Here is a 13,830-nt window from a genome sequence, read left to right as displayed (position 1 = left end):
ATGGCAAGGCACAAATTGTTATTACTATCAAGGATAAATCTCCCAGGTCTGCCAAGTCCTCCACGGAGATTTGCCAAAGTCCTTGGGCCAGCCAACATGTTTAACCCTACAGTTTCAGTCAAAGCTCCATTCCTGATGAGGATTCAGCTACGTAGTAACTCCCACAGACATTGGGCAGTATCCAATTGTGTCATTCCATTGGCACAAATGACACCGGGCTAGCCAAACCTAGGCTCTGAACTATGTGCAAGAGAAGAATCCAGCTGAAGTTACGTTTGCACAAGTCGTTGCATTATGCTTGTGCATCCACTTGCGCAACTGATTTCCATAACAGGTTTGCCCAACCGCTTTGCGCAGCAGCTTGTGCGAGCACATTGGACAAACGCTTGCGCAGTGGAAAGGTTCAGCAGAGCTCCGCTAGCGCTATTTAAATAAATAAATGCATTTCAGATTGTGGAATGACGCCATTAGATATGACCCACTGGTGGCATTTGTAGCATTTACTGGGTTAACCAAACCTTGTTCAACGGAATGCCAATAGGACGCTAAGATGCACTGTCCCCAAAAGCTGCCACACCAAACCTTTCACCCTTTAAGGTGCCAACAGACTCTTTAATAAGTTCGGAAGATTGTGTTGTCTGCCAATTACTGTTGTGATGAATCCCCACTGGGCTTATCCTGGATGCCTTTGAGCTTTGCATATAAACGTCACAGACTGTTGATCATCGTATTTTCCCCCTCTACATCCATGCATATCTCTCTGTGTCAAATGCTTCTGGTCAAGTGAGCTCTGGTGCACAAAAGCTTATGCTACAATAAACCTATTGAGTCGTTAAGGTGCCACGAGACACTTTGCTGTTCTGGCTGCAACAGACCAACCAGACCTACTCTTCTATGTTCAGTATCATCTGTTATTAATGCTGATCTTCACTGGGCAGAGAGAACCTTCTCCCACAGGGGGAGTTGGTGCCCAGTTTGATCAGATCAGTTTTATTATTATTATTATTATTATTATTTATTTATTTATATAGCATGTATTTTATAGTATTTTTATATTTGATTTTGTTCCCCACCTTGATCCAGAGGGAGGCGGGTAAGAAATAAATATATTTATTAATTATCATCATCATCTCTCTCAATGATCTCATAACACCTAGCAGATCTTAACAGTTGGCAACACTCTGCCTTCCAAAACCTCAACCTCTTACACCACCCAGCTCCTGTGGCTGCATTAGAGATGTGTAGGCCCAGAGCGGGGGGGGGCAGAAAAAAATGGGGGCTGGGAGACAAGAAATGTTATTTATTTACATATTTATAATGTATTCCCCATTTTTCCTGAAGATTTGGGGGAAATTTGGAGGAACAGGTTTTCCCCTGAATTTTCCTATCTTCCCCCCATTTTCCGGGGGGGGGGGGGGCGTTTCCAAGCCTTCCCATCTCTATCTTGCAAACAGGCATTTAGCAATGTTTTATGGAAGCTTCTTTCTTCCTCCCTCCAGCCCCACTCTCCCCCCACCCCACCCCACCCCAGATAGTATCAGAAACTTTGGCTCTAGAGTGATGCCTTGATTCTTCAGAGCTGTTATGACTATCAAGCTATATCATATTCCAAAGACTTTACAATTATTTCAATGGATGCTTCAAACCATTGGTACTCAAAAGAGGTAAATCAGATGCATAAGACAGCATAGAGCGATGGAATGAATATAACTAGGTCCAGATCCCTGATGAATTGAAGAATCGGTAGGTGACCCTGAGCAAGCTATTCTCAGCTTCAGTTCCCCAGTTGTAAAATTTGAAACTTCTACCCTACATTCCGTCATGGCCTTTGAACCCATGGCCCAACAGTGCTCTAAGGAAGACTCACTAAGGACAAGGTTCAGGCTGCTTTCTACAGAGAAAAACCTTTGGTACCTCCTCCCATGATCTCTCAGGTTAAAGAACATGACTCTGCCACCATCCTTGGACTTGGGAGATGAAGTCTCCAGCAGCACCTCCATCTCCTTAAACTTGTGAAAGCCAAAGTGTACAAGCCCAGAACACGGCTTCTTCAAGGATGTGGAGTCTAATGCAGAACATGCCTTGCCTAACTTTATAAGGCTTCAACTCTCTGCTGAAGCAACATCTTCCTATTATATTCAATGAGTGAAAGGCTCCAGCCTGTCCAAGATAATTAGGAGCTGTCCAGGGTACTGATCCAGGTTGCCTGAACTTGAACACTCCATGCTAGTTTCCTAAACCTATCACCTGACAAAAGTCCACTTACTGCAGGGGTTGGGAAATTCTTTCAGCTCAAGGGCCAAATTCAATTTCAGAGAGGCTCTCAGGGGCAGCATTCCAGTAGTGGGTGGGACTAAAAACAAAAGGAGTGGGGGCCCAAAATACTTGCATATTATAATTCAAGGCTCTTACTGCCAGTAACTAAGCCTTAGGAGAGACATTTCAATCTTTCAGAATTAGGGCGGGGGTGCAAAGATGGAGAACCATAAAATGATCAGTGGTTAGGGGAAATGTATCAGATGAGACCTTGCTTTTGTATTTTGCCTGATGGGACTTTGCTCCCAAAGAGTCTATCTCATAAGCATTCCCCAAAATAAGCAATGCACTCCATGACCCTCCCAGGCTGTCACAAAACAGGATACATAAAAGGATTTTAGTCTTAAAGGCGACCTAAATACATACCTAACATTCCACCACACTGTGACACGACCAACAAGCAGAACTGTTGGATATATGAGCTGAGTGTAATTTGGAACACAGTGGAGTGAACAGGGAAAGGTTTTGCCCCTGCCCCAATAGTGCCCCCATTTATTGACTCCCATCTAAAGGGGTGGCTGGCATTCTCTCCCTCCAGGGGAAAGTAAAGCATAGTGCTCAGGAATAACGTGAGGGTGATGCCAAAATTAGTCCACTACAACCAATACTGGCGGACTTGTCCACCGATGGGAACCAACAAAAAGAATGCATAGAACTATATCTTAAAAAAGCCTCCACACTAGACCAATACACAGAAAATGTATTTAACACAGACTTGAAAGCAGTCAAAATGGCAGAATGCCTAATGTTGTCTTACTGTCAATTTCTTAAACAGCAACAACTTTACAGCTGTCTTTTCATTAAAAGAAAATTCACGGCGAGCTTTGCTACACAAAGCTGTTAATCTGCTGCATCTACTTTCGGTTTCATTGCAACATTGAGATATGAGCACAACACAAAGAGAGTTTCCTTTTCTGCTACATATCCTCTAGGTGGTACTGTGGTACAGCAGAATACTGCAAATACACAAATGGAAAAAGTGTTTTCTTTCACTTTGACAAATACTTTCCCATTTCCCCTCCTCTTTAAAAAAAAAACAGAAATAAAATGCCCCATGTAGAAAGTTTAGTAAGATAGCATCAGAGGTTGCAATGCGTGTGTTAAATAAATAAGCTTTCCATGTATTATCCTGGCTCCGCTAACAAGAACATAGTGGGAGAGGTGCATTGCATCTCTGTGTGCATAGCGCATGCTGCATCCTAGAGGTCTCAGCAATATATGTACCTTCAACCCACACATAATCTGTCCATTGTAACAAGTGCTTTGTTAGTTGATTATACCAGACTGAACTAACGTAATCTCTCACTAACTGCAAGGGTCATTGGTGACTGCAAAATTGGCTTATTATTAGGACAAAATCTAGCTTACCACAAAAATCAGCCCTGAGTCAGGGACACTAGAGGCTAAAGCGCATTAGAGAGTTTCAAAAGCCATAACAATTGTGTGTTGAAATTGCTCAGGCTCCTACTGATGGACAATTTAAACAGATCTCTGAATATAGCCAGGATGCACATTGATGGATCTGTTATTGAAGTGGCTAGAAGAAAATTAGCAGATTTATCACCCACTGATGGGAAAGCCGAGCAAGTGACGGATCAATCCTGCACAGCTCTGCCATACAATCTGCGTGCAATAAGACTCCAGTCAACTGCATCTGGCCATGCAAAAGAGATTTGTGCGACTCAACCTTGATCCAAACCTAAGTCCCACCTAGTCTGAGAGTTATCAAATCTTTACTGGACCCAAAATCTCAATGCCAGCTCTGTGTGCATAGCACACATCGCATCCCAGCGCATCAAATGAATCCTCTGATCCTGCAGCTAGGAATGCAACTGAACCTCTCATCCTTTGACAGGTATCCAATAGAAGTCCCAATGCAAGGAAGCATCCATGTCTTGTAGCAGAAAGAGTTCCGTACTTAGATTGGGGAGACCTAGGTTCAAATCCTCACTCAGCCATGAAGCCCACTGGATGACTTTGGACCAGTCTCTCTGTCTGTCTCTCTTTCTCTCAGCCCAACCTACTTCATAGGCTTGCTGTAGGGATAAAAAGATGTATGCCAATCTGAGCTCCTTCGAGAAAAGTCTAAATAAAAATATCACTCAAGATTCCCAGATCTTATCCACTTCTTCTGAAGATTTTAGCCAACATCAACTTAAAGCAGGAGAGGAAACACATGGCCCATGGGGCTGAACGCAGCCCCTGTCACCTCCCTCTGTGGCCCAAATTTCCGGGGGGGGGGGGAATGTGTGCAGTTATTTTTAAGAAACCAAATGGTACATGTAGTGTTTGCAACCTAAATTTGACCCTTTTGACACTCCGTAGGGGTCAGGACATCATCTTTTCAACAAACAAAATATTATTTTAGTTTAGTTTCCAGTGCCTGCGTGAGGGCATGTAGCTTGCAGACTTGGGCAGGTGTGTCCAGGACCCAAAGTTGCCCTAGCTTAAAGTCGATAATTCAGCTGTACCCATTCTGCCACCCTTCAGATGTTTGGGACTGCAACACCCAGCATTCCTGCCCCTTGCCCATGCTGGCTAAGACTGATGGGGGTTGAAGTCCAAAACATCAGAAGGCCACCAGGTTGGGGGAAAGCCGTAATAATGCTCACATTTTGCCTCTTTTTCTCTCTGTTTCTGCTAATGATTGAGAGAGAGTTTGTATACCACTCCCACATGGTTCCATCCATGTTGCTCCAGGAATGTAGAAGTACCACACTATGGCTGGAATACCACACTAGGGTCAGAGATCAAATCCTGTTAGGTACTAAGTCAATGGCCTTCGACTTATATTGAAAAAACACAGGATAAAGAAAGCATAAAAAGGGATTAGACCAATTCCTGGAAGAGAAGGGCTATCAATGACTACCGATAGCTATTTTCTACCTCCAGTAGCAGAGGCAGTAAGCCTCTGTACACCTGTTACTAGGGCACATGGGTAGGAGGATACTGATGCACTCATGTTCTGTTTGTGAGTTTCCCACAGACAGCTAGTTGGCCATTGAGCGAACACAATGCCAGACTAGATGAATCTTTTGCCTGATCCAATAGAGATCATCTCATGTGAAGTAAGGAAAAGCCATTTCTTCTGTAGGGAATGTCCTCCGACTTCAAGATCTGCTCTGGAATCTTTTACCAGGGCCAGCAACAAGGGTAGGCATTGCTGGGCACCTACTGGGGTCCCACATCTCAGTGGGTGGCCACTTATAACAGCCCCCTGGACCTGCTCCTCCTCTTCACCATTGTAATCTGCTTGTTCACCTGCCTCTCAATCGGGCCCTGAGCAACAGTGGTGATGAGGAGGAGACGCCACTGCCTTCTTCCTCACAAGCTGTCTGCCTATCAAACAAGCCAGGGGTAGCAATGAGGAGGAGGAGGAGGAGAAGGAGGAGGAGCAGCAGCAAGAGCATTGCTGACAATGGTGGGCAGAAGGTGGACTCACTGAGGGAGGAGACCCATTGAGAGTGTCTTGCCCAAGGATCATCAAAAACCTGGGCAAAAACACTGCGTTTGATGCAGCCAAACAGACACCCAGGCAATTTAGGAGCATGCCTATGACATCACGTCAGACATAGCATCGTGACATCATTGATGAAACCAAAGATGGAACGCAAATGAGTTCACAGCAAGTGCCAAAACCCGGGAGGCACTTTCAGGTATACACACACACTGAACACTTTCAGCCATTTCGGCTAGCGCTTAGCGAAAACTATCGGGGTGTCACGGCTTGAGAAAGGCCAGCGTCCTGGCAATGTGGCTAGCTTGCTGATTATGAAAAGCAACCTAGCTGCAGAGAGACTTAACGATTCTCTTTTGAGTTTCTTCCCTCCACAGAGAACGGTACGGAGAATGCCTGCCAATTAGGACCGCACACAAATGGGATCAGGCTGGTGGTGGTGCTGGGGAATTGGTGAATGTTTTCTCCTCTGCAAAAGGCGCCCCTTCCTGTAATGTTTCAGGGCTGCAAAAGGGGGCTGCAGGTGCTCATGAAGCACAAGCACTTCAACCCAGGGACACACAGCAGCCACCTACCCACCCACGCATGGAGTACTTGGCATCCAGGCAGCAACAAAGAGCCCTTTGCGGTCCTGCATAGCTGCAGGTCCAGAACCATTTTGTTTAAACGTTAGCCTTCTAATGTTAGCCTTCTCCTTCCAAGTAGCAGCGACATCCTTTACGGCCAAGAGCCAGGGTGAAGTGGGGGGAAAGTGGGGGAGTCAGCAAGTGCTCCCCCTTCCTCACGGAGCAACCACTGGAGGAGCTCTCAAATTCGGATTCACGCCCCGATATAAATGTGATGCAAGCCAACAGGTACAGCATCTACTTGGGCAAGCGTTCCACATCTCAAGCGCCATCTAAATGCGCGTGCATGGGCTAGCCCACAAACACTGTCAGCACGGCAGCAATATGTGACCCACGAGGATTTTACGCATATGGGCTAGCACACGTGGCATGTGCATGCACAAAGACAGAAGCCCCAGAGATGACTTGCACAGATTGATGCTTTATCCACGGCTTGTGACACATTTCAATCAAGCCTCAAAAGCAAGGATGTTTACTTTGCTGATAAGGTTTATCTATCCACAGGACATCATAAAGTATGAGGGGAGGGGGTCAGATAAGGTCATCAAAAATTAGGAGAAATTCAGTTTAGGGGGGAAATGACCATGGGAAGCAGCCCATGTTAAAGGTTTATAAACTTATGCCCAGCATGGTGTGAAGAAAATGGGCAAACAATGTTTTCTTCACTCATAAAACTAAAACTTTTATTTGTTTGTGACATTTATATCCTGCCTTTCATCCAATGAGTGAAAGGCAACTTACATGGTCCTCCTCTTCTGTATTTTATCCCCACACCAACCCTGTGACGTAGGTTAGGCTAAGAGACCATATGTCTAGCCCTGCTCCCCCTGGGTTGGAAGAAGGCGTTTCAGGTGATCAATCAGAATCAGACTCTGAAGTAGAGGAATCGGCGCCAGAAACAGGCCAGCCTGTACCAGTGAGGGAGAAAGCTCTCACGGGCTCTTCACCAGCTGGGAGTGAACCCTCTCCAGAGCTTATCTCATCAAGGGCAAATAATACACAGTCAGTGGGAAGCTAACACTCTTCCGTAGGAGAGAGTACCAACAGGTTAGCCGATCCCAGAGTACGCCGCAGACTAAAATGGGCGGAGCGAAAGGAAGGCGAGAGAAAGTCAGCCCAGCTCGCATCCCGTCAGAAGGTTAACTTTAGTATCTCTAACGTTAATGCGTCTTGGGAAAAGACTTTCCATTCTCCTTGAAAGGACAATTGTCTCACTTAATTTGCATAGTTTTGTCTAGAGGAAAGTTCCAAGAGATTAGACTCTCTTCAGGTGGGAAGAGATGTTTATTGCTTAAATAAAGCTTTGTAGGTTACTTAGCAGGCCTCGTTATTGTCTCCCAAGAAGGCAGGAGGGTTTTTTTGAGAAACACAACACCATGACTGGTCCAAAGTCACCCAGAGAACTTCCATAGCCAAGCAGGGACTAGAACCCAGATCTCCCGAGTCCTGGTGCAACACTCTAGCCACTACACCAGCCTGGCTCACGCAATGAAATGAGTTGTCAGTTGAGCTAAAGCAGAAAAGAGACAAATACTGCTTTATACAATGCATGATCTTTTCGTGGGGTTCATTGCCACAAGATGTGATGGAGGGCAGGAGAACAACTTACTTGGGAGAAGAGGATTTTGAACAGGAAAACTGTATGAAGGGAAAGGGTTAAGCAGCCTCTCCTCAACACCACTGAATCTATCAAATCCAGAGCCCACATTGAAGTAAAAACAAAAGCCACTGCATGACACCTGCAACACATCTAGTTTGACCTTCAGGCTGCAGGTGGGTTGCACACTCAGGCCATGAGTGTGCAAAAATATTCATTGCACACAGGAAACTAGCATGTCGGGGAGGAGGGCTCTCACTTAGCCTTTTTTCCCAAAAATAATGGTTTTTCATGTGATGCAGGAGTGGGTCAATTGTGGCCCACAACTCCTTTGATTGTTCCCCATTGGCTATGTGGGCTAGGGACAAAACATCTGGAGAGCCACAGGTTTACCCCCACTGAAGTACAAGGATCCCTTTTACCCCACAGGGGAAGCAATCAATCATGTGATCTCGGTCTCTCTCACACTCCCACACACAGAGTCTGAAATAGTCCTGCCCAGAAACATTCACAGCCTAGGGTGACCATATGAAAAGGTGGACAGGGCTCCTGTATCTTTAACAGTTGTATAGAAAAGGGAATTTCATCTGGTGTCATTTGTATGCATGCAGCACCTGGTGAAATGCCTTCTTCAACACAACAGTTAAAGCTGCAGGAGCCCAGCCTAGTGTGGAAAGGAAAGGAACCTCTCGTGCAAGCACTTGAGTCATTGCTGACTCCTAGAGGGACGCCTGCCTTCACTGACGTTTTCTTGGCAGACTTTGTAACGGGGTGGTTTGCCATTGCCTTCCTCAGTCGCAGTTGCCTTTCCCCCAGGTAGCTGGGTACTCATTTTACCGACCTCGGAAGGATGGACGGCTGAGTCGACATGAGCCGGCTGCCTGAGAACCAGCTTCTGCTGGGATCGAACTCAGGCCGTGGGGAGAGTTTCAGCTGCAGTAACTGCCGCTTACCACTCTGCACCACACGAGGCTTTTGTGTGACCAGATACAAAAAAAAAGGGCAGGGCTTAAACTGTTGTGATGAAGAGGGAATTTCACCAGGTGCTGCAGGCATACCAATGACACCTGCGGAAATTCCCTTTTCTATTAAACTGTTAAAGATACAGGAGCCCTGTCCTCCTTTTCCATAGGGTCACCCTGTTACTGCCCCAGCAAGAACTAAGCCCACAAGTGCCGCATAAAATGCAGGGGTGCCCATTCACACATTTCCCGCTAATGAATCAGAGGTTGCCACCGGGCACACGCTTCCTGGGGATCCACAGCAAATCCCAGCTCCCGCGGCTGCTTGAGAGTGATCTGCAGCAGCTCCCTGCGATCCCAGGCAGAGGCCAGGCCCAGTCCTGCTACCTCAAACCCAGGGATAGAGCTGGAGCTGCAGTCCAACAACCTTTTAAGGAGCCACGGAGAGCAACCACCCCTTCTGCTCCAATACCACCTACTCTGACACAACAGTGGCTCCCCTAGGATGATTTCATCTTTGTAAACCGCCCAGAGAGCTTCAGCTATGGGGCAGTATATGAATGCAATAAATAAATAAATGATTTAGGAAGAAGTCGTCCCCCCATCACCTGCTACCTGTGTCATTGGGGTTCAACCTGAGACCTTCTAAATGCAAAGCAGGGGGCTCCACCACTGTGCCAGGACCCCATCCCTGAGCACCCCTCCACTCTATTGCACCACCCCTGGCTGCAATACAGGGAAGCTTTAGGAAGCAACGGAAAGCACCTGCAAGTAACACCTTCAAACTGGGCATGCTGTGACCGCCCTTCCTGCTCTCCTCCTTTTAAACATCCCTAATTAATTAAAGATCACTGAGCCGCTGACAAATGAACACGCTCATCCCATTCGGTCTGCCACAGGTGTCGAACAGGCACGGCTAGGTGTGGATCTGCTCTTTGCTTATTAAAAGCTACATCCAAACACAGCACAGTGCAGCCATGGGATGGCTCCCAGAGCCCCACTGGGCGAAACCCAGTTTCCTAGAGAGCCGGGAGGCAAAGGGCAGCGAGAAGCCCAATTAGGCAGATGGGCCAGCTGGCTGGTCCAGGGGCATCGTCATACGTGGCTCCACATTTCAATTCATTTCCTTTTTTTCAGCTCTCACTTTCTCCAGGGATCTCAGGACAGCCAAAATGGCATCCCTCTCCCCTGCCTCGTTATCTTCACAACAACCCTACGATGTAGATTAGACTGGGAGACAGCAACTGGTCCAAGGGCACCTGGGGAGATTCATGGAGAAGCAGAGATTTGCTCTCTGTGTGTTTACTTAGGGCAGGCAGGAGGATGGACGTTAGCTGTGGGGAGGGAAGGATGGTGTGGAGCAGTTTTCCCTAATGTGGCACCCTCCAAATGGGTTTGGACTAGAACACCCATCAGTCCCAGTCCATCTGGCAAACGGTTGGGGATTATGGGTGGTGTAGTCCAAAGTATCTGGAAGGCCCCACAATGGAGACAAGGTGGCGTGAAGGATGGCTTTGGGACACAGTGAGCTTTACAATTCCAACAAAGCCTTTTCGGCAGATGCAGGCATGCCAGGAGTTCCAATGCCGGGGCAACATTGTACGCAAAACAGGCCTTAAACTACTTCAGACTATGAATATTATGTTCTATACATTGTTGTTGTTTTTTCAGTACAAATGAGTTTATCACAGAAACTGTAGCTAAATGTTTACTAAGAGCAATGAAGATAAAGGATTAAAATGTTATCCAATTAAATATAATTTGGAGATTAATAGATGTTTGATCTATACCAGCTTTTCCCAACCTGCTGCTCTCCAATTGTTTTAGACAACAACTCCCAGCATTCTTGATCCCTGGCCATGCTGGCTGAGGCTGATGGGAGTTGAAGTCCAGGTTGGAGAAGGCTGTGATATTACTCATATTTTACCTCTCCACTCCTGACTGAGAGCCAATGACTGGATTCACACAACATGCTAACCCGCACTCAGTGGTTGGTTGTGGGTTGTTGTTGAACCATGGGTTGATTGTTGAACCGTGGATTAGCATGTTGTCTGAACCCAGGACATTTTCTGCAGGGTGGCTTGTTAACCATGCAGTGTGGCTTATTGTTCTCGAATAAGCCACACTGAGAGCCCATCGTTTATTGTTGGGTTGTTCCCGGTGGTTAACAACCCACACTGCATGGTTAACAAGCCACCCTGTGGAAAACATCCTGGGTTCAGACAACACGCTAACCCACGGTTCAACAAACAAACAACCCACACTCATCTGAGTGTGGATTAGCATGTTGTGCAAGGAGCCCCAATGCGGATGTTGCGGGAGAGGCGCACTTGCTGCTCCCACAAGGCTCCATCCCTGTTGCTCCAGGAACATCTGGGAAGGGCTGATTGATGCTCTAACTTTACCTCTATATGTTAATTGAACCATACATTTTTTTTATTGTGAGGTCTGTTGACAGGATCAATAAACCGCATCGAAATATTATTCCTGCGGGGAGGAAAAGACTCTTTCAGAACTCGGAGCCCTCCCGCACAGACTTCTGTCTGAAGAAGACCTTCTTGTCTTCAGGTTGCAAGGGGATAAGATGAAAGGAATGCAGCACGATATTAGAAATTTGTATTCAGAAGCATCTGACCTTACCTCACTCCGCAGCAGCACCGATACAAATGTTTGGATTTTGATCAAAGGAATATCAATTTTGCCGCAATAAAGATGCTCTATCAGCAGAAATCATTTTAGCAATAGGTGGCTGATTGGCAGTACAATCCTAAGAGTGTTTACTCAGGTGTAAGCGCCACTGAGCTCAATGGGGCTTACAGCCTGGTAAGTGTGTCTAGACTTGCAACTGTCACGTACTGGCCACCTGCAAGCCCCACAGGGCTTGTGCAGATCCCCAGATATCAGTAACAGCAATAGTAAGATTTAGCATTTTAAAACTGCTTCACAGACATTGTAAGCCTTACAACAGCTCTGTGAGGCAGGCCGGTATGAGCACCTCCACATTGCTGATGGGGGTGAGGCTCAGCAAACATGAGTTTGGCTAAAGCCACCCAGTAAGTGGACTACAGAAGCAGGACTTTAGTCAGAAACTGTCCGACTTTTAGCTCAGTCTCTTAACCACTATGTCACCTAAGCGAGGCCAAGTCAGTTAGGGTGCAGTTCATGTAATGAACCCTCCAGGGACAGTTGATCAATACTCAAATAGCTACCAGGGAGGAAGGGACCATATAGCTCAAGGGATAGAGCACCCACTTTGCATGTAAAAGAGCCCAAGTTCAATCCCCAGTTTAAAATAAACAGAGAGTGCATCAGGTGAGAAGCAGAGAAGACAATGCCAGAGGAGGCGGACAAATATACATAAGGCCGCTTGGAATATGTTCTTATGTTCAATCCCATGCAGTACTGGTTTGGGAGGGCTGTTTTGCAGCATTCCCATTGGATTAAGCACGCAAGCCATGCAAACGAGGCTTCACAAGTTTCTAGTCCCCATGGATGCAACCACAACGAGAAAATCTTCAAACTGCATTCCCAAACTGCTCCTTCCGCATACAGATGGCTCTCTCAGGCTAACCCCACTGAAAGGTTTACAAGCGCTGTTCACAGCTGCAGTGTGCCCATGTGTATGTATGTATGTGTTGTGGGGGGAGGATTCCCGCACCAAAGCAGCTCGAGACTGTTTGCCAAATGCTATTAATTGCTGCGGCAAAAAATTAGCCTCCCAGCGGTGAAGCCCGGCAGCACCCGATGACAGCAGAAGCTCACAACACCCAGCACCATAAACTTGATCAGGCGCATGGAAGATCAATCAAACCGGGGATGGGGGGGATTGGACCTCGCCAACTACTGGATGCACAGATCAGAGTCCAGGAAACACAAGAGGGAGGCGAGCACAGTCCCGCAAACGGAGCCTCACATCAGCTCTCGCTGCATGTTTCCACCAAAAACGCCAACAAGACAGAGGCACACACAAGCTGCATCATTCGCTCTGACTCGGGAAGACGCAAGGTGCACAAAGTACCAGACCAGTTGTGGCGATGGAGCCAAGAGTGGAGCAGAAAGACAGACCCAAATTTGGGGTGGAGAGGGGGGGAGAGATAAGGGTTACTCACAGTGCCCGGAGCTTCACCCACATCTTCTTGCTGGGAGCAGACTTGAGCTCCAGAGGGGAGGGGCAGCCCTCGGGGGATTCCAGCAGGTCGAGGTGCGGGGCGTCCATCGCTGCTTCTTTTACGCAGGACAGGGATCGAGAGAGAGAAGGAAAAATGTCACCCCCTCCCCAAGACAGAACACGCCTCCCCCTCCCCGGTTTTATCTTCTCCTGAACCTTGTCCACCTTCCACCAGAGCCCCGTTATACCTCACCCACCCGCCGTCTCTTCCACCCCCGAGATGCCACCCTGGCAACCAGCTACCTCTCCTCGTCCTGCCCCCCTCTCTGTCCCTCCGCGCGCTAGTTACCCCGCGTTACCGGATGCCTGCTCGGAAGCCCTGCTTCGGGGACTCGCTGGGGTTGGTGTAAAGAAGGGGAGAGGAGGGGCGGGCTCGGGCGAGCCAAGCGAGCCGCCTGAATCATCCGTTGTTGGGTGAGCGGCAGCCAATCCCCCCGCCCCGCCGCTCGTGTGCCAGTCCGTGCGCTCCCCCATAATGGCCTCCCTTAAAGGGGGGGCGGCTTCTTGACGATCCCCTCCTCCCCTCCCCGCACGCGCGGATCCACCGAGGAGCCCTTCCCCCGCTTCTCTCCGGCGTGGTGGGGCGGGGGCCGCGCCGGCTTCTGCCTCTCCAAATCTGCTCGCCTGCGCAGGGACCCAGCGGCGTCCCGGGGCTGCGGCGCGAAAGGAAAATGGCCCCCGCGCCGGGCCACAAAACCCACTGC

General features: G+C 47.9%; 1 protein-coding gene across 1 annotated transcript in view; it reads right to left on the bottom strand.

The window, feature by feature from the left end:
* The window catches only part of PDE1B (phosphodiesterase 1B), a 152,803-nt gene extending 139,317 nt beyond the window's left edge, over positions 1-13,486 (bottom strand). The window contains exons 1-2 of the mRNA XM_063119256.1: positions 13,426-13,486; positions 13,068-13,179 (exon numbers count right to left, since the gene is read on the bottom strand). Coding sequence (XP_062975326.1) covers positions 13,068-13,174 — 107 coding nt within the window. The 5' untranslated portion in view covers positions 13,175-13,179; positions 13,426-13,486. The remainder of the gene's footprint in view (positions 1-13,067; positions 13,180-13,425) is intronic.
* Positions 13,487-13,830: the final 344 nt, after the last annotated feature.

Source organism: Elgaria multicarinata, chromosome 3 (assembly GCF_023053635.1).
Source record: "Elgaria multicarinata webbii isolate HBS135686 ecotype San Diego chromosome 3, rElgMul1.1.pri, whole genome shotgun sequence".
NCBI lineage: Eukaryota > Metazoa > Chordata > Lepidosauria > Squamata > Anguidae > Elgaria > Elgaria multicarinata.
The sequence above is the reverse complement of the archived record's forward strand: the minus strand, read 5'-3'. Positions and strand labels throughout refer to the sequence as shown.